We start from the raw sequence: 22,453 nt of genomic DNA, 5'->3' as shown, positions 1-22,453 counted from the left end.
ATGGAACAAGTAGACAAAAAATTCAGTTAGGATACAGAAGACTTGAATAAAGCTATCAACCAATTTTACCTAATTGATATATCCCTCATCTAAATGATATCCCATCCAAAAGGAGCAGAAAACACATTCTTTCCCAGTGCACATGGAACACTTATCAAGATAAACCACATTTTAGGCCATCAAATAATCTCAATAAATTTAAAAGGGTTTAAATTATACCAGCTATTTCTCTGATTACAATAAAAATTGAATTAAAAATCAGTAACAAAAAGATATGCGGAAAACCCCAAAGAAAGAGAAACCTAGAAAGTATTTTGAACAAAATGAAAATGAAAACACAACATATCAGAATTTAAGGGATGCTATTAGTAAAGCAGTATATAGGGGTAAATTTGTATCATTCAACACCTATATAAGAAGACAGGTCTTAAACCAATGACTTCACTTTCCATCTTGAAGAGTCAGAAGAAAAAAACAAGAGTAAATTAAACCCCAAATAAGCAAAGGAACTGAAATAAAATCAAAAAGATTCAAATTCAACAAGATAAATAAAAGGATAATACATCATGACCAAGTTGGGTTTATCACACAAATGTGGTACTGCCTTAATATTAAAACAAAATGAATACAATTCGCCACACTAGCAAACTAAAATAGAAAAACTGTATGATCATCTCAATAGATAATTCAGGGAAGAAAAGATAGTTCTTCCCATAAATGGTATTAGAATAACTAGGCATTCATATTCAAAAGCAAACTTGGATCCATATCTCATATCTTCCATAAAAATGAACTCAAAACAGATCATAGATCTAAGAGTATAACCTAAAACTAAAACACTTCTAGAAGAAAATATAAAAGAAAACCTTTGTGACTTTGGATGAGGCAAAGATTTCTTGATACGTCACCAAAAGTACAGTTCAAAAAAAGAACTGATAAACTAGAACTTCATCAAAATTGATGCTCTTTGAAAGACACTAGTAAGAGAAGGAAAAGACAAGTCACAGACTGAAGAAAACATTTGCAAAGCACGTATCTGATGAAGGACTTGTATCCAAAATACAATTAAAAATTATCAAAATATAATAAGGAAACAGTTTAGTTTTTTTAATTGCATGAAAGACATTTCACCCAAGAAGATAGATAGCAAATATGCACACAGAAAAGTTTAAGCTTATCAGTCATTATGGAAGTGAAAATTAACAGCACATGAGATACCACTATACACCTATTAGAATGGCTAAAATGAAAAAGACTAACCATACCAAGAGTTGGCAAGGATGTAGAGGAAATGGAACTCTTGCACATTTAGGGTGAGAACGCAAAAAAATATAACCACTTTGAAAAAAATATTCATCAGTTTCCCAAAATGTTAAACATACATCCAATATATAATGTAGAAAGACATTCCACTCCTTGGCTTGACCCAAGAGAAATATAAGCCTGTTCACTCAAAGATATGTACAGAAGGGATTTTGGTATCTTTATTTGTAATAGCCAGAAGCTACAAACAACCCAAATATCCATCATGAGGTGAATGGATTTTAAAAAAATCTGTGGTGTAGGGGCGCCTGGGTGGCTTAGTCAGTTAAGCGTCCAACTCTTGATTTTGGCTCAGGTCATGGTCTCAGCATCGTGAGATCGAGCTCCACATCGGGCTCCATGCTCAGTGGGGAGTCTGCTTGAGATTCTCTTTCCCTCTCTGTCTGCTCCTCCCCCGCCCACACGGACTCTAACAAATAAATCTTAAAAAAAAAAAAAAAAAAAAAATCTGTGCTGTATCCATACAATGGAACACTGGTTAGCAACAAGTAGGAATGAGCTACTGGTACAAGCTACAACACAAATGAACCTCTAATTAAATGAAAGAACGCAGATTTTTTTTTTTTTTAAGATTTTTATTTATTTATTCATGAGAGACAGGGAGAGAGAGAGAGAGAGAGAGGCAGAGGCAGAGGGAGCCCGATGCAGGACTCGATCCCAGGACCCTGGGATCATGACCTGAGCCGAAAGCAGACGCTTAACCATCTGAGCCACCCAGGCGCTCACCCAGATTTTTTTTTTAAAGATATATTTTTATTCCATTTATATGAAATTTTAAGAAATGCAAATTAATGTACAGTGACAGAAAGCAGACCAGTGGTTGCCTAGGAATGAGGGAGTAAAAGGGAAGGGTAGGAGAGGGGGATCCCTAAGGGGCATGAGGAAACTTTGAGGGGTAGTGGTTAGGTTCACTATCTCGATTATGGCCACTGCTTTATAGGTGTGTGGACATGTCAAACTTACCCCAATGTAAAAAATATATTGTTTATTACAGGTCAATTTCACTTCACTAAAGCTGTTTAAAAAACAACTAAAACAGATACAAAAATCTATTTACAGGTCATATTCCCTATACACAACTTAGGATACTACAGTACACACACACACACATTCACACATACACACACAATCACAATGACAACCATAGGCACGTCAACTAAAACTTAAAGCCCTAGTGAAGAAAAGCTGTTTCTTATTTCCTTTCTCCCTCCCCTTCATCTCCTACGCTCTCATTTAAAGAAGAAAAACAAAATCAATTATCCCACAGCCTAAATAAAAAGAAGTAAACCTTAGGAGTTTTTTATTTCAAAATATGTGAAAAATGGCAAGGAAGGAAAATGATGACTTGGCACAGAAGGAAAGCTAAACAGTCCTGAAAAGAAAACTGGGGTGAGGAGGGTGGAAGAGAACACTTAGAAAAGCCATAGAGAGCATTTCTTTCCCAATAAAAATGAATTTGCATCGAAATACCTTCTACGAGCTGCATCTACCATTGCCATATGTCTGCTAGTCAATACAGCATAAATAGTAAGTATTAAATATTGTTGATGGTAGGGAAGCAGTAATAAACATGACAAGTTCCCCACACAAAATGTATTCTACCGAGTTACTGTGTCTCTCAACTTGCCATCCAACACGTTTCAAGCTACCTCTCTTGGCCACCCCTTGGGACCTGTCTATGAGTATAAATCATAATATTTATCTAAGCTGGCATTTTCTTCCCGAAAAGTTCCATTCCAATTTCCAGGCTTTAAAAGTTTCTTCTAGCTTAAATCAGTTTACGAAAAACCTCACAAAATAGCTCATTTGTCCCCTCACAATGGGAAACCATTGTAATGAACACATTGCTGGAAATCAAAATTATGGTATGAATAGATACGTAATCAATCAGGGAACTGGTATTCAGCCCTCTAAAACACTAAAGTAAAGAATTTTTGCCTCAAGTCAGGAGAAGAAAAAGGGAGATGCCATACATCTATCTGCTGCACATCTTTATCCTTCTAGTGTTTTAGGGGTTTGGCTACTTCCTTCTTACACCTCCAACCTCCCAACCAATAAGATGGCTGGGTTATTTGCAGTGAGAAGAATTCAAGAGCAACAGCTTTTTTGGTGAGAAAAGCTATATTCAACTTTGTGCTATGGTACCTTAGGCGACAAAGCTGGGATTCCAACCCACGCAGGCTGGCTCCAACCATGCTCTTGACCAACACACGGTATTACCTCTTGTACTGAAAGAAATGCACAGGCTCAGGCCATAACCAGATAGCCAAAATAAAAATTCCCTTTTCTCCCATTTGGTGCATCACCGGAGAAAGTATTACTTAAATCCTAATTACTGCATTTTTAGTTGCTAAAAATAACACAGGGGAAAGAACAGCAACCTAACTTTCCAAAATCTCCCAAGGCATCTGCCATTTTATGATAATCACTTTATCACATTCAGGCAGACTGTGTATATTGTTAGGAGTGAAGTTATATAATAATAGCATCTCATAATGTTGTTCTGTAGGCAATGTTTGCTTAAAAGCAGAATTCAAAAGGATAAAGCAATGTAATGAGAGAAAAAGGCAGAAAAAGCAACATAAGACTAGGAGCGATAAGGGACTAGCTTCAGAAAGTATCAAGAACTAAAAAGAAATTTTATGTACGGTACTCAATAAAAAGATCCTCTAAGTTTATTAAACTACTTACCCCACCAGGAAAAAAAGAACCATGTGGAACAGGGTTAAAAAAACAAAACAAACAAACAAACAAAAACCTCATGCAATTCATTATAAAACAGCTGGATTTTTGCCTTTAGTTCCCACCAATAACTGAGTCACTTTGGTCAATCCCTTTAACTGTATTAGCCAAAGAGTAAAAGGAGTTTAAAGCTACCTCCTAGAGTGGCAGCACCCTTTTCTCATCAAGTTAACATATGCAGTTCATTGTATTTTTATATCCCTCTCCCATTCTTTCCTTCATCCACCTCTTACGGGCCTTCTCAATCTCAGCACTACTAACATTCTGTACATTTGGGAGCAATCATGGGTAACCTCCTGGATGTTTAGCAGCCCATCACTGGCCTCCCCCCCATTACATGCCAAGTAGCACCTCCTTTCCAGCAATCGTGACAACCAACAATACTTCCAGACATTGCCATGTATCTCCTGGGGGGATGCAAAATTTCCCCAGTCGAGAAGCCCTATATCCTGGTGACAGGTACAGCTCTAGATGCTGGAGATACTGCAATGAACAAGACACACAAGATGCCTATCTTTAGGAAGCTTACATTCTAATCCTCAGGTGGGACCTAAGGAAATTCATTTTGTCCGTAATTCTCATCCAAACCAGTTAGGCACTATCAGTTAGAGAGACATTAACACATAGATTTAGCAGTAATTTTATCCCTTTATCAACTAGGGACAATAATGTACTTCATAGTTTAAGAAAAGAATTTTTAAACAGTGGTTAAAAATACCTTGCTTAAATAAAATACTCAAAAATAGGTAATACACATCTAAACCCACTGATAAGTTTTAATCTCATTAAAAAATGGGACAACCAGGCACCAGAGTGGCTCAGTCGGTTGGGGTGTCCGACTCTTGATTTGGGCTCAGGTCATGATCTCGGGGTTGTGAGGCTGAGCCCCATGTCAGGCCCCACGTTCAGCAGGGAGTCTGCTTGAGATTCTCCCTCTGCCCCTCCCCATGCTTGCGCTCTCTCTCAGCTCTCTCCCTCTCTAAAATGAATAAATCTTGGGAAAAAAAGAAAAGAAATGAAAAAGTGGGACAAACAGGTAACAGGCCTCCTGATATATTACAGGAAGAATATAACACCACTATGATGTATTCTTGGAATAAATCAATTTTTAAAAAACCTAATCTGAATCTAATGAATTCTATAGATTTAACTGTTTACAGGAAATATGATGGCTAGAGAAACATGTTAAATGACACCATGACACAAACTGCCATATCTAAAATATGAAAAATTATACTTAAAAATGACCCAGGTCGGGACCTGTGGAGTATGGTCAATTGAGCATAGGACTCTTGGTTTCAGCTCAGGTCATGATCTCAGAGTTGTGAGATCGAGCCCCACATTGGGCTTCGTGCTCAGTGTGGAGTCTACTTAAGACTCTCTCTCTCCCTTTCCTTCTGCCCTGCCCCTCACCCCTCCTCTAAAATAAATAAATAAATCCTTAAAAAAATAAGAACAAAAAAATAAAAATGAGCTAGGTTCATAAACAAACAGAAATGCTGAGGGAGAAGAAAGCTGTGCAGAGGCAGGGGACTGTGCAGATTAAAAGTGACTTAAAACATACAAAATGTGTTGACATTATTCAAACCCTGCAGGAATTTACATAAATATGAAAAGACCTTTTGGAAAAAAAAAATCAGTAAAAAAAAATCAAACATGGATTCAGTACTGGATGATATTAATTTTGTTGGGTATGATCATTGTATTCTCTTTGTCTTTCTATATTGTCTTTTTTTCTTAAGTCTTTACCTTTTTATAGACATATACTTAAGTATTTATGGGTGCAGCAATATGATGTTTTAGAAAATCTCTCAAATATTATCCAAAAGAAGTAGCAGGTAGGGGGACTGCAGAAACAAGAAGGGTAGGATGTTGACAACTGTAGACACGGGGTAGTGGAGCCATGAGGATTCAGTATACTAACCTCTCTGGTTTTACAGACTTGGAATTTTTCAAATAGATGAATTGCTTAAAATATATAATAGCAGTTCATTTTATGTGCTCATTCGAACCCAAATAATATATACCTGAAACACAATCCTCTGTGCTGGTGACCAAGAATCAGTCCTGGGGAAGCACTGTCATTTGTCTGCCACACAAAAATCAAAGTCCTCCACAGGGGCACCACAGCACAGGAATTAGGGTCGTCATCCTTTTTCCATTCTTTTACTTCTTTTTTCCCCTCTCGCGGTATTATTCTTCATCTAATCTCAAGCTTTTTATCATTAAATTCTTTTTTATAAAAAGGGTAATGCCCCATAGAGATGCTGAGCCCTACTCTAACTCTGGTCCTAAATATCTTCTATAATAAATGCAAGACTTCAGTTTATCTTAAAATCTCAAGTGAACTTCCTTTCAAATAGCTTTGTATTTACGTGTTATCGTTATAAGCCTCTAGATTCAATGGTTTAAATTTAAACGAAAAAAATCTTCATTTTCGCTAAAACAGTCAATGAATTCAATAAATAGCCTTCTTCCTGTTTCATAACACTTAACTCCTAAAACTCACATCTACAATAGACATCTATTTCAAAAACCAAATCCATTCCAATTCTGTTGCAATTTACCTAACAACTGACATTCAGCTACTACTTGCCACACTTTTGAAGACACAGATCCCTCCTAAACGTCCCCCTTTTTCATAAGGTTTAACTCGACGACTGAGATCTCCGGGCAGAGTCGGCATCCGCCATGTGTTAGATGCCCAAGAGCACACGCTTCCTTTCTGTCACTGAGAGGAGCTTACCTCAAGTACTGTTTTAGGGCACTTGTTATTGTCTTCACTTCCCAATCTACGGAATTCTCCAGGTCCACCTCATTGCATGTTTTTACATCTAGTGAGCAAGCAAGCAAGAAAACAGTAATTAAAACCCAGAACATTCAACGGCCCCCTTGACTGGCTCACAAAGCTTCCATTTTTAAATGGCCAAACCACAAATAATTAATTCCAGGATTTCTTATAAAAACATACACAGTTTCTTCTAGTATAAGCTGTGTCCTATTATTAGACATTCCTAAGCAACTTCAGAAGATCTGTAGTGGAAATCAAAGGAACAGGATAAGATGGGGCTGGGAGGAGGGAAGACCTGGACAGAGTGGGGCATTTCAATAGTCACAACTCAAAGCATATGTGGGCACGATGACAGCGATGCTGACAGTTATTACTATTATTAAAGACACTACTTGGTAGCCATGGCTTAGAGCGTGTGGCATTTGCAGTGTCTACATATTTTACCACGTCTCAGGTGACATTACAGTCATCACACTGTGTTATGACAAGGGAAACAGCACTGTTAATGGCAAGATGGCAGCAAGTCAGTGGGAAGAAGGGACAGTAAGCTTGGTCCCATGCTTCTAAGACCTGTACTCAACATATACCTTTCTGAAGATTAACACATGATCCATCAAAATAGCAATAGGGTGACACATACATTTAAACTCAACTTTCACATTAACATCACAATTTGTAAGCTCGTCTAAGAAATACTTATCGGAAGCCTCTGTGCAACACTTCTGACATTCATTCTGAATAAAACTAGTTTTCTTTGTCCTAAAAGTGTTAATGATGTGTTCCTTCCAAATGCCCTTTCAGATAGCCAACAAACTCGGTAGAAAAAGATGTGTGGCTTAAACAAACAAATAAATGGGAGGGGAAGGGAGGTAGTAAATTCTGAAAAGGAAAAAGTGAGTCTTTGGTCGAAATAAAAGGAAAGGATGGTGCAAAAGGGAAAGGCAAGCACTCTGGGGAGGGTAGGACCTTTAATCCTTCCAAGGCTGGGCTACTATACCCGGCTGTTGGCTCGGCACCGGGGAGGAGGAGAGGTGGGCAGCATGTTATCACAAACCTGGGCTTAAATCCCCGCCACCACCCTGAGGGGCTACACCACCCAAACCAAGTCAGTTCCAAACCTGTCCAAACTTCAGGTTTTCGCCTGTACCACGGAGATCAAGTAAACGCTCTCAACTCTGAAGAGCAGCAAAGTAAAACAGGAATGTGTACAGATTCCCATAAATTGTTTAAATAAGTAGGCAATTACCACAGCTGAGTCACTAAAAGTATAAGCGTTCAGAGGTGGTTCCTACTCAAAAGGAGGGGGCAGCAAATGGGTTATGATGAATGATATTAAACAAATCGACAGAAACTTGCCTGGTTTTCTATACTCCCATCATCCAAAGGAAAAAAATCAGACATTCCTGGAAGAGATTTTATTTCTCCCTCACTCTAGAATGCTGTTTCAACCAAGACCCAAGAAAACAAGTCATTTCAGACTTTTTTTTCCTCCCTTAACTATGTATTTGTCTATATAGGGGAGGAAACATCTTGTTAGTTAGTTCCTCTTGAAAGGCACTAAAAAGAAAAGCCTGTCAGAGCGGGACCAGTGCATTCAGTCAGGCTTGCCACTGAAAAAGCTTCGGGCTTGGGCAGGAGGAAGGATAGATGGCAACTCAACGTTATTCTCAAACTTTCTGAAAATAAAGTAAAACAGGAAGTAATGATTCTTCCACAGCCATAACATCATACATATGAAGTCAATTACTCAAAAGTCTGGAGACTTTTTAAAGCACTTCAACAGTTCTTGATTACAGCAACTGACAGCAACATGCAATAAACTACAACAATGGCAATTGACACTGATTACATTTTGATCAGTTCCTACAATTCAGAACTCATTTGTTACTGGGCTTGTCAGACAAGCCACAGATACATTCAAGAAACCAAATTAAGCACCCTGATTAAAGGTGCAATCCTTTATAACTAGAACTAAATAATTCTGTTCTAAAGGCTTTGCCAACCAATTACTTCAGTAACTGAATATTCTCTCTCTCATTAAATCAATTATTTAAATCTCATTTTAACATACAAGTCAGATAACATTTTCAATCAACTTGCTACCGGCAAATCAGCATTTTAAAATCAGGAGGCTTCTAAAGGAAATCTTTTATTTTTATCTTTCTACCAAATAATCGGTCTATATTTTGAGAATAATATTCTTTCTATGGAAAAATAAGCCATCCTTTGAATTCATGGACTAAAAAGTAGCTGTCGTATCAGAAGCTAATGACTACATAGGGCCTATGGTACTAATCCTCTATTAAATTTTCACTGTTTTCAAATAACTCAATCACCCCTAGCAGTTCTTTACAATCAGTGGATGCACTGGGACCAGGTAAATTTGCTAGTAACTTATTTGGGATTCAAACTTAAAAATGCATTTGAGTGTTCAATCAGCATATATGTTCTACTGTAAACAAGGAAGGAATTTTGCTTCCCTTCTGACCAAGGGACAACACCCTTATGGATTAGTTAAAACTCTAAACTAACAAGCACAGATACAAATAGTCGACTTTTTATTTGGGCTAATGTTTCATAATTATGTAACCAGTGTTCTGTTTTTTTTGAAACTGGAAATTTTCAGCCCCACCTAAATACAAAGTGCTGACACCCTTCTGAATATTGACTTGGGCCCCACTTTAAAGTACCTGACAGAGCACGCTGATGGAATGAATTTTGAGAATATTCTTTATAATCAAAATCAGAATTTTTCACCTACTTTTTCCCCCCAATCCATATAAAAAAAGCTGTCCTACAAATAAACAAGGTAGTATTTTTTAAAGTAAAACTTCTAAATTAGTTTTATTTCTTGTTTTCTATGCTTCTGTGTCTAAAAATAAAATCATCCAGCCTGTTTTGCAAGTTAAATTTAGAAATAACCACCAAATTCACCAACACACATAAGCTACCACCACATTTTTCTCACAATTCCCCCACCCTGCTCTGATGTTTTCATTCTTCAGTGGGGAGGTGGGAAGAATAATGACAATTCTAACCCATCTTAGTTCTAACCTACCAATAACTATTGTAATTAATCTGTTATATTCTCACCCCATTTACTAAAAAATCCATGACTCACCCAAAGACACCTCATCTGATATTTCTCCCTTCCCTCCCCAAGTGCTCCAAGTTTCTATTTAAACAAACAAACAAACTTTTACAAAACTATGTCTATGCATGCCCTCTGTTAGAGCAAAAGGGGAAGGAAAGAAAAACACCTGAAAAGCGAACAAAGACAATTGCTCACTTGGGCTTTTTTTTTTTTTTTTTTTGGAAACTTAAGAAGCTTGGTCCAGGAAAAGCTAGCAGACCTCTATCTTCTGCTCCCACAATGGAAGACGACTAAGAAGACAAACAACTCCCATCACCATGACCTGACCTGGAGGAGTAGAGATGACAGGTCTATTTAGAGGACTTTGTATGGTCAACTATCATTAGTATTTCTTGTTGGCAGAGGAGAAAAGAGAAGAACAGGGTGGAGGAAAAGGGGGGGGCAGAGAGGAGATGGGAGAGGAGAAGAATGGAGAGAAACATTTTTTATTTTAATCTTAAATACCAGGGGTGAAAACACACCAAAAAACAACACAGGTGAAGAAAACATGCAAGATACTAAACATGCATCCCTTCTTTAGAAATTATCACATTTACACAAGTGTACTTAAATACTTAAAACATTTCAAACAAACAATATACAAATGTGTTACATAAAAATGGCAATAACAGAAAAATATCTAAGTAAATAATTAGCTCTCAAGAACTAAAGAAACCAAGTAAATGGAAGTTCTTGTCAAAAAATATTAAATGCCTTGGAATTTTTCCTCAGATACTAAAAAAATTAGATGATTTCTCATCTCTACAAAGAACAAAACCATTACACACAAACTGCACTTTGAAAAATTCAAATTTGAAATAAACACTACCTAGAGAAATGGTAACTTAAAAAAAAAAAAACTGCCTAGTACCACAATGGGCAAAATCATCAGAACTAACTCCTCTAGAGGGGAGGAATTATGGATTGGTTTAAAAGAGCAAAGCTAAAAATCTGGTGGACTCATCCAATTTTTTTTTCTCTTTAAGATATAGAACCCTAGAACACAGGGAGGTGAGAAAAGATGGAAACAAAGAACGTCCAGGGGATAGGGTATATACAATACACAGAAACTCTAAAATCCTTTTTTTTTTTTTTTGGGGGGGGGGGAAGAGGTATAAATTATTTGTTGTGAACACTTAGTGAATCAGGATGGACGGAAAGAGATTTTTTTTTTTTTAAAGATTTTATTTTTATTTATTTGACAGACAGAATAGCGAGAGCAGGAACACAAGCAGGGGGAGTGGGAGAGGGAGAAGTAGGCTTCCTGCCGAGCAGGGAGCCCGATGTGGGACTCGATCCCAGGATCCTGGGATCATGACCTGAGCCGAAGGCAGACGCTTAACGACTGAGCCACCCAAGAGATTTTTTTTTTTTATGGAAAGAGGTATCTTAAGGGAATTTTAAATTAGGACACAGCGAATAAATCTATTCTGTTAAGAGCTTAAGTTTGAGTTGGTAACAAAGTAACAAGAAAGTGGATTAATCCTAATAAAAATCCAAGGTTTGTGACTGGCAATTTTAAATTCATACTAGGAATTATTTATGGATTAAGTAAAATAATTTCTGCTGTGTAGCGCCCACCCCACCCCCACTCCCCCTTTAATAAGGAGCTAACACTCTCATCAATTCTTCAACTTCCTGGATAAATACTTCTTGGGAAAACACAGCATTTCCTTTGTCAGTAACTGAAATCAGGTTGTATCATGCTTGTATCCCCGACTTCGCTGCTCTGAGTCTCATGGAAAGTGAAAACCGTTTTCCAGGTCATGAATTTTTGAGGGTTTAGGTATTTTAAAACACCTTGCCGGTTCAGGATTATTTTGAGACATTTCCCATGAGCACAGCAAACTACCACCTTGTTCAGGGATGCAGATCAAGTGGGATTTTATGAGATTAAGAACTTTTGAGACAGCTTAACACTTTGGCGTGACCATGGAGACACCCTGGTTTGAGCTTCCCTTGGACGTGAACATGAAGATAATAAAAATAATGCTAGGATCCTTCTGACCAATTTGCTGCCCAAGTGTGCCTTTCAGCCAAAATATCCCTTTCTTTTTTGTTTTATTTTTATTTTTTTATTTTATTTATTTTTTAAATTTTATTTTGTTAGTCACCATACAATACATCATTAGTTTTTGATGTAGTGATCCACAATTCATTGTTTGCGTATATCCCTTTCTGATGCCAACAGAGTCTTCCAATTCTAATCAGTATTACACCATCTCTTGGAAATGAGAGAAGTGTTTCTAATTTTAAAATTAACTAAAAGCAGATGCTGGAGTCCCATTAAACTCTTCCAGCTGCTACTGAACCACTGGCAACCTGAGTCTATTTAATTTGGAGCCCACTAATGGTAAAAAGGAAAATCTGACTGCCAAAATTGCACACCCAAGTTAAACCAGAGAGGCAGAAAATGAAAACAGCTCATGAAAGCAAATGTATTCTAAGACAGCTCTCCAACTGATGACGGGCAATTTTTCCTGTGGTTAATAGCTAAAAAAAAAAAAAAGGTTACTGCTTATTAAATCCTTAATTCAAATACAGCCAAACAAGCAATCCTATCTGCAACACATCAGCTGATTTTATTCATCTTGGTTTATGCTTCCGAAAACTGAGTCCTCCCTACAATGCTTTCAGATGCAGGCAGGTTTAAATGCATTGACAGCATACCTGAGGGCATTGTTAATATTGATTAATTAAAGTGAGATATCAAGTTAATTAATATTTAGCAAGGTCAAAATGACAGACTGGTTTGACATGCAGGCCCTCCAGCCTGATGAGTTATCACTCCTCAAGAGGCAGCCTACTTTGGGGTGGGGAGGGAAGTGGGGCCCCTTACAGGTGGCACTGAGATGACAGCAGCGTGTAATGTAAAAGCGCTTTGTCATTCACGTAATGTCTGGGGTAATGAAATGAATTCGCTTTCTGGCTTCCTCTAGTCTGCGATGCCAAAGAACACTGTGTTATCAGCACAGATGGAGCATGCATGGTTCTGGAGAAGAGCCTGGTGCAAACTACAAACAAGCCACTGTGAATACCAATGAATCCCGGAAAATCAGATCCTTGCTGTCAAGTGACAGTTTTGGAAGCAACATAAAAATGAGTGAGTCCCAGTGGTCTTGTCCAACCAAATGTACTGTCAAGACTCTGGACAGGCAATTTGGAAGCCATGCAAATCGCAGAGGCCTGGCTGCTTCTTTCCTCTGAGAAGCCAGGGCAAGAAGACATTCACCCATGAGCCTGCATTCTTTTTCCACCACCCCCCCACCACCACCACCATTTCTTAGTCAGTAAAGAGGGAGTGGATAATCTGGGCTGAGGCAAACACTAATCTACTTCTCTGCATCAGCTAGCTGTGCTCAGGAGAAAGCTCATCTAGGCAGTAGAAGAAGAGAATGGATTCACAAGTATGCTGTACATTACTATGAAATATTAAGTGGTGAAGTCAATGAACATAAACAAATAATGCATGGAAAATGATTAGAAAAGAGGCATACCCATCAACATACTCAGAAGTCTCTGGACCTTTGAACTCACCCCCACAACTCTGTACAATCCTTGGTCATTTATACCTATTGGAAGAGACAAAGTGTTAGCAAAATACAAGACTGTCATATTTTAAAAGCTGGGAACAAACAATTGCATTCAGAATCTTTGCTAACTCACATTAGCAGCATTCCTGTTGACTATAAAAATAACGTTCGACAAAAGCAAGTGTTTACCAACTTGTTTTAGCAGCTTGGTATTCATGAGTTATGGTTGGAAAATAATCTCATAAAAACAATGTTCCATGTGGACAAAATGTAATGAGTCAATGTTAATGAAAGAAGTTCCTTAAGTAGTACTCATGTGTACCAATGCACTCTGTAAAGATGCATTGTAACTTTCGTGTTTATTATGTTTACTTATTCTTGACTTTTTTCTTGAAAAGTTTTAGCCTTTTAAAAATAACATGGTGTTAGGGCGCCTGGGTGGCTCAGTTGGTTAAGCGACTGCCTTCGGCTCAGGTCATGATCCTGGAGTCCCTGGATCGAGTCCCGCATCGGGCTCCCTGCTCGGCGGGGAGCCTGCTTCTCCCTCTGACCCTCCCCCATCTCATGTGCTCTCTCTCTCTCATTCTCTCTGTCTCAAATAAATAAATAAAATCTTTAAAAAAAAAAAAAAAAAAAATAACATGGTGTTAATTAGGACACAGAAAGAAATCGTTATTTGGATGATTCTTTAAGACCATGGAAACTGCATTCAAAACTAAGGCAGAACTGTTTTTGTTTTTAAGAGCTGTTATATGCCCTGTCCAGTGAGGAGCTCTGAAACTTCCAAGGAACATTACTACAAAGTATACATCAAAATGAACCAAATCACAGCATTCTCTCTCTGCAGAGCCGGGGAAATAAAATATCTCTTTGCACAACAGACAAGAAGTAAAGGCAAGAAAATATACTGCCGAACATAATTTAGTATATCGAATACATGGCATATCGAATACATGGCACATTTGGATTCTGATTTGAATAAACCAACTTATAAAAGGGCACTTTTGAGGCAATCTGGAAACTCTGAGTGACATTAAGATTAGGTCAGAAAATATCCCTATTTTTTTAAGGTACATACCGAAAAGAGTGAAAGGAATCTATCTAAGATTTGCTTTAAGAGCAAAGAAGGGATAGATGAAGCAATTTTAGTAAAATCTTTATAATTGTTGAGCCTGAGTAATAGGAATACAAGAGAGTTCACTGTACCACTCTCTCTACTGTTTTTATGCTTGAAACCTTTCATAATAAAATAATGACTTTCAAAAAAACAAGACTTATCTTTATTTCTCAAGAGAGTTACAGCTTGCTGCCTGTGTTTATGGTCTGCACTACCAATGTTAAAGCTAACAAGAACACAACTGGCTGAAAGGAAGATGATGCCTCCAAACCTCCAAATTTCCAAAACAAAACACCACCCAAAAGGCCCTGGAATTTGCCCAAGGGGGCTTACTTTCTTTTGGCCTCCCTGCATGGGTGATGAATAGAATACCAGGCAGATTCTGAAGGGCTGGATTCAGGTCAAAGCTCAGTCACTCCTGAACTCTGAGACCTTGGGCAGAGAGACCGGAGATTCCTCTGAGTCTCGATGAGGTATCTGAGATCAAGGATAGCATCTTGCACCTTGTGTTATGGTGGGAGGATATTGAGACGATATTAACACATGTACTGTCAATTCTTACACACCACACACATAAAAGCTCTTATTATTCCTTGTAAAAAACAAGTCTTTATTTTCCTTTTCTCTTTTTGCCTTTATTTCTCCTTAATCATTTTTTAAGCTTCTCAAATGTCCTACTTGTCTATTATATGCAAAATTTTGTGTCCCCCCCCAAATCCATAACCCTCACTACCTCAGAATTTGACTGTTTGGAAATAAAGTCTTTAAAAGAGGTAATTAAGTTAAAATTAAGTCATTAGGGTAGACCCTAAACCAGTATGACCAATGTTCCTATAAGAAGTTGGGACACACACACAGAGAGAAGACGGTGTGAAGACACAGGGAGAAGACAGTCACCCACAAACCAAGGAGAGGGGCCCTCAAAAGAAACCAACCCTGCTGACACATGGACCTCAGGTTTCTAGCCCCAAGAATTCTGAGAAAATAAATTTCTATTGTTTAAGCCACCCAGTCTGTGGTACTTCACCATGGTAGTCCAAGCAAACACATACACCTTCTCTCTCAATTATCTCCAAAGAGCTCAAAGAACCAGAAGAGCAAAAACTAGCCTTTCAGTCTACACATGTCTGTTCTAAAGACGCTTTGAATGCTAAAGAATCAAAGCAGCAGAGAGGCATCTTCCTAATGGGGAAGCTCATGGACTCCAAGAGAGAAAAATTCAGGTCAACCCTGCCAGGAGTTGATAAAAAGGAAAGGAAATTGTCAAGAAACACAAAAATCAGAGTTTGAGCCTGCTACAAGAGAAAAGACTGGGCTTCATTCCTTCCTTCCCCTAGAGGCCACAAGGCCATGTCTGGAGACTTTAAAATACCAGAGGATTTTTTTCTCAATACTCCTCTATTTAAGAAACCTAAAATAGCTTGACCTCAGTGCCAGAAGCCAAAAGAGCAAGTCATATTCTGCAGTCAAACAAACGTGCGCCTTTGAGAAGGGCCTAAAATACATAGAGAAATGAAATAAGAATGTTACCTCAGCAATAATCATCACTCTGTGCTGGTAATTACTATCAGATAATTGATCAAGTTCAAATTCATCAACCTGAGAGAAGCTGAGTTAATTGCTAATGCATAATGAAAGGCACAAGGGGGAATTGATGCTACTCAACGCAGTTTCCGCTTTTTTAAGATGAAATTTAAATAAACCTCTTATTAAAGCAGCTTGGAAACAGCCCGTAAAACACACACACACACACACACACACACACACGCACATCATGTAGGATATTGTTTCTTATTACAATGTCCTTAAAATTAAGAAAATTGGAACATACTTTATATCTATGAACACACACATGTCCTATAAAAGACAACAAATAAATATATTTGAAGAATATAAACCAATCAATATGCCAAGTCCCATGAGTGGGTTTATCACAGTCTCTCCGGCTTCTCTTCCACATTTTCCCCTTTCAGTCAAAGGAGTCACTATGTCTAATCACCAAGTATTAGAATTTTGAAATTTTCTTTGACTTCCTCTCTGTCACTTTCCAAATTCAATAGGTCAGTGTACACAATTTCTTCAAACTTCAGACTAATCTCTGCTCCTTCAACACAGTCTTCAATTTTATACACACACATTTATTAAGGCACCCTTACAGGAAAGCACACACGACCATAATTCATTCAGAACATCATCATTTTTTCTTTTTATTTTTCTAAGTTCTCTTGATTATCTAAATTCTCTTTCATCCCCATTTAAGAGTAAACCATCAGATCAAGTCTCGATTCCAGAACAAGTAGGGAAGGCATAAACACATAAATATCCACAATGGGCCCTACCTCACCTACCCACATTTACTGTGGAATATTCACCTTCATCAGAGCAGACCCCGGACTATCACCCACAAGTAACCAAATTCATTCCCTCCTGAGGCAGAGGTCTCGTCTGACAGAAACGTTCTTTCCCTTCTCTTCACAAATTACTCCACTGTCAAGTATTTATTCATCAAATATGTGCCAAATACTGTTCTAGCTGCCCGAGATTCAATGGTGAGCAAAAAGAAGTCCCATCCGGACCTTCAAAACCAGATAAAAATCCCACCTTTTCTACCACCAGCCCACAGTGATATTTCCTTTCTCTGAATGTGACTCATAATTAATTCCTCTTAAAAACAAAAAAAATAAAACAAGCCCATAATCTCTTATTTGCAATTCCCAAAATCAAAATCTGAATGCTTGACCTGACATCAGATTAGTTATGTATTTTTCCCCCACTCAGTGTGAATATTCCTAATTAACCACGTTAAAGGCAATTTCCACACACAACCTATCTGGAGATGTTACATACTGTCTACATTACCTTTCTAAAAACACATCCAACCTCATGATTTTCAGCCCTGTGTTCTACCTTCTCTTCCCAAATACACAGAGATATGGAAAGATACTAGGTCAATCTTGGTTTTTGTTTTTAATAGCTTTCATGGTGCCTTGCATAGAATAGTTGAAGAGGCATGGCCAGGGTGACTTGACTCGAAATTAACTTGGAACTACAGATATAGATTGGACTTGGTCCAAAACAGACATTACAATTAGGAACTAAAAACTTAAAATATCCAAGTTATTACAATTTTTTCAGGATATCAACATTCTCTGATGTCATTACAAGACTTTTTAACTTTTAACAAAAATTCATCATCTGATCAAAGTGTTATAGACCCAAAGATTTTTTTCTCTTTTAATAAATAAGATTGTTTCTGATCAGTAGTAAAAAAAAAAGAAAAAAAAAAGGGTAAGTGCTCTCCGTCACCATGATGAGCAGCTGCTCACAGCTGTCCCCGGGCAAAGTGGACAAGGTGAAATCAGATGTGTCTTCCTTCCCACCACCTGTCTCCTCCAATCTCACACAGTCCTGTCACTGAGCACTAGCTACATCTTTCTTAAGGAGAAAGTCAAAAAGTGGAAATGAGTCAGGTTTCATCATCATCTCTGCCCAACAGCTTCCCTCTCAGAACCCAGAAGATGCTGCCAGAACCAGAGTCTATTCTACTCCATAAAACACCTGCAGAGAACTGCCCAACACCAGTGGGCACTCAGGCCCTGGCAGGTGAGCTGGAGAAGCAAAAAAATAAGATGCTCTGGGACAACAAAAGAATTAGATGCAAAAGGAAAAGAAAGCCAAAGAGGGTGGATAAGTTCAGTTAAACAACAGAGGTGGGTACAAAGGCTGGAGTGGCTGCAACTGGCAAATAAATGTATTGAGTAAGAAGAACACAGGAAGCGGCGTTTAGAGTAAAGGAAGCAGAAGAGAGAAGACAGGTAATTAAAACACGCACACACACAGGAAAGGTCAACAAAGAACAGAAGGAAAGGAAGGATAAACTGGAAATCAATGAGAAGATAACAGACTGGAAATTATATAACATTTAAATTCTTATTAATTTCATAAAATATTGTGTACTTACTATATTTTAAGCACTAAGGTAGAATAAAGTGAAGACAGGGTAAAATTTTTGAAAGAGAATTAAAATTAAAAGAGAGAGCAACTTGGGACCAACCCAGCCATAAAGTCTTTCCTTTCCTTTCTGGCTTCAGGAGATTCCATACCTGATAACTCAGGATTCTTAATAACTTGCATGATCCTCAGCACATGGTATACATTTAACAAACAAATTGGATAAATTAATGGATAAACTGAATAAATGATTAATAAGTTGATTGATTTGTAAAGTGATAAGAACAGAAAATAAAAAGGGACAGAAAAGGTTGTTAGTAGAAAAGACAGATATAGCAGTTTAAAAGAATAAGACTCAAAGTGGAACTTAAATATTTTTGATGAACAGGCACAAAATCACTAAAAAGAATTTTCCAGGTGTATGATTCTACAGAAATAAATGACTGTATGTTATGGGTCTAGCAACTAACATTCATTCAGTTCTCATCAAGTAACCAGCAGAGTGCTTGATATGATATTTGTGGAAGGACTGAATCATTTATTTGCACGTGCGCAAGTTGACAACAGGGTGAAAGGTCATTAATATTCAGGTTCACATTCACAGAATTTACATCAAAAGTCTGCCACATGTCATCATTAATAAGGCATCCACACACACGCACGCATGCACGCAAGAATATTTACAAATGTAGGTCTACGTGTCCCCCAGCGCTTCAAAGACAAATTCCCCTTTGGGCTATGTAATGAACAAACATACAATTTTATGCATAAATAATAATCATAGTTGTAAATATGTTTTATAATTATATATTATAAATATTAACTAACCTTGAAAGACTCTAAATAAAAGGAAAAAAGCACTATAGGTAAAATGATTAGGAAAAATTGTGAGGAAATGACCCAGCAACAAGGCTAAGAATGATATGCTATAAAGGTGACTCCAAAAATAGCAATGATGAGGATCATGAATATTGCTTCAGGTCATCAGTAAATTACAAAAATTTGATAATGTGTCCCTTACATCTATTTATAACTAATCTCCAATAAACACTCTATTTACATGTCTGTGCAAATCCAATAAGCACTTTCCAGGCTATCCACTGAACTGGGTTACATAAAAATAAACAGCTTCATACACAAAGATGCCCTTCCAAGATACCGGACAATTCATAATAACTTAAGGTTCTGTCAAAAACACACATTTACATTAAATTATTTTTAAGTATAAGCAGGCAGAACCAAGAATCATTTCCTCTAGTCCATCAAAGGGACATAACATTCAACATCATAAATTTAAGAGACTGGATTTATAGAATTTTAGAATTCTTTTTTTTTTTTTTTAAAGATTTTATTTATTTATTTGAGAGAGAGAGACACAGCGAGAGAGGGAACACAGCCAGTCTCCTCTATGTATGGGTGTCCATGTGACCCACTTCTGGCTAGTGAGATCGATTTCAGCTGTCATATCTGTCACACAGATATTTGTCTTATGAGAAAATCTTTTTTTTTTTTAAGATTTTATTTATTTATTTGAGAGAGCGAGAATGAGGGAGAGAGAGAATGAGAGAGAGAGAGCACATGAGAGGGGGAGGGTCAGAGGGAGAAGCAGACTCCCTGATGAGTGGGGAGCCTGATGCGGGACTCGATCCAGGGACTCCAGGATCATGACCTGAGCCGAAGGCAGTCACCTAACTAACTGAGCCACCCAGGCGCCCTAGAATTCTAGAATTCTAAAACTTTGGAAGAAGAATGCATTGTTTTTAACACTTCCAATGAATTAAATACTGCAAAAAGGGTAAGAAACAAATTTTAAGCCCTGAAAGAGATTAACTACAGTTGATAGTAACATTTTAACCTTTCTAGATCTCGGTCCCCTCACTTAAAAAAAAAAGAAAAAAAGCATAATCAAGAAACACAAGTTTGTTGAGTTTAAGTTTGTAGGATGAAAATTATTATGAGTTAAGGTTACTGATATCTTGGAAACTTCCAGCTCTAACACTACCCCGTTGTACAACCTGGCAAGTTGCTCAATCTCTCTGTGTCTCAGCTTCTGTACCTGAAAAACGAGGTTAATGGTGGCATGGGGTTGTCATGAAAATTAAAGGAGACAACATGTGTAAAGCACGTGCATGAGCCTCACATACCAAGCACCCATTACAAGCTTTAGTTGAGCAAAAAATTCAAAATCAGTATCAAAATCAGTATCAAAAAAGCTCGGTACAAGACACAATAGAAACACAGGTTGCCCTACCTGAGGCGCATAGTCTATAGTCTATAGCCTACTTTTACACAATGAAGCACATGTTGAGAAGAAAGCCAAAGTTTATTTAATATGAATGGCTCATGGAAAATATGAAATTCCTGTTCACTGATCACATTTGGAATTTCTCCCTGAGAGGATAATGATGTGAGCTGCAGACAGGAAAACACGACAGACAGCTACTATCTGCCGGGAACCACTCAGCACTTTTCTTTCCTATGAAGTCTTGGTTTCACTTTCAGTTGGCCTCCACGTACTCTTTTCATAGAAATCCACTTCTGCACTACAGTAATAGCCTCCCCACCAGCAGGGACTTTGAGGAAAGGTCTCGTGATTTCATCCACATGGTCTTCCCACGCCCAAATCAACCCGGGACTTAGCTCAGAAACCCAACAGCTCAGCACATGAGGGCAGCTGTGTCCACTGAGTCTGGCTGTCACATCCACTTATATTACTGCATCCCATCCCAGCAGAAGCGATGAGTGTGGACAAAGTACAAGGCAAATATCCAATTCCAGGTCTAAGCCAATATTTTTGGAAGCAGTGATCACTTTAGGACTCTTCAGACACATCATCTAGGCTTGACTCTAAGACTCATCCTTTCAAATCCAAGTCTCAAATACAAAGGGTATTTGGTTTATTAGCTGCTACCTTGGTATTACGGTCAGAACAGAATATATATTCCTAGTACTCCATGTGGCCGGCCTCATTTCCAGTTTCTAGCCCACATGAGAAAAAGTGTTTTTGCATCGGACAACCTCTTGACTTGCTGCTATTCCTTGCACAAACACCCAAACCAGTGGGCAGGGTGCCTCCAGCAGGGCTGGTGAGAAACTACACACTAACGGGAAGTTTCCTCTTTCATTAGTAATACTTGGGGTCCCAAACTCTCTCCAGAGATCTGATGCCTTGCTGTCCCAGATCTGACAGATCTAGCTATGACTCATCCAATGTGCCCTTCCATCTTTCCTCAAAGTGGACACCCTGGGGGAAAGGAGTATCTCACAGTCCCTGGGCCTCCCAGAATTCAGCTCCCCTACTACCACTAAGCTGAGTTGTCAACCAACTCTTCCTCTCACCTTATTCTACTGCCACAGGATTAATTCTGACTTTGAGTCAGGAGATGAGGATCCAAATCCCAGCTCTGCCACTTTCTAGTTGTGTGAACTGTGGCAGGTTTAACCTTAACTTGTTCCAAGCCTCAGATCCCTCATGTGCACCCGAGCCTAATAAACAAGATCAATCTCCTCAACCACCTCCTGAGTTTTACAGGGATTGGGTGAGCTAGAGTACATGAAATACTTGGAAAACATAAAATGCCATTTATTATTAAAGCTTTAAATATTGTCAGATGCAGAATCCACACTGATATTATGTCTTCCACTAAGACTTTCCAAGGTGCTGCAGAGATTCTTAGCAAAGGATAAATCTTTCTTGGGCTGATGGTGCCCCTTCAGAAGTCCATGATGGAGCTCGAATGGAAAGAAGAAGGCATGGCTTTAGAATGGCTTCATCTCAAATCTGGATAAGCACTTCAGAGACGGACACTTAAATCTGCCCTCCTTGCTTCCCTTTTCTACTGTCTACAGTTTCAAACTTCCTC

At 38.2% G+C, this 22,453-nt stretch overlaps 1 protein-coding gene across 1 annotated transcript in view; it reads right to left on the bottom strand.

Annotated features, from left to right (window-relative positions):
* ARHGAP10 (Rho GTPase activating protein 10) overlaps positions 1–22,453 on the bottom strand; it is a 314,093-nt gene that overhangs the window by 120,825 nt on the left and 170,815 nt on the right. Inside the window, exons 14-15 of the mRNA XM_032412959.1 lie at positions 13,487–13,561; positions 6,812–6,899 (exon numbers count right to left, since the gene is read on the bottom strand). Of these exons, the coding sequence (XP_032268850.1) occupies positions 6,812–6,899; positions 13,487–13,561 (163 nt within the window). The remainder of the gene's footprint in view (positions 1–6,811; positions 6,900–13,486; positions 13,562–22,453) is intronic.

Source organism: Phoca vitulina, unplaced genomic scaffold (genome assembly GCF_004348235.1).
Source record: "Phoca vitulina isolate PV1807 unplaced genomic scaffold, GSC_HSeal_1.0 scaffold14, whole genome shotgun sequence".
NCBI classification, from domain to species: Eukaryota; Metazoa; Chordata; class Mammalia; order Carnivora; family Phocidae; genus Phoca; species Phoca vitulina.
This window is presented reverse-complemented; position numbering and strand designations above follow the sequence as displayed.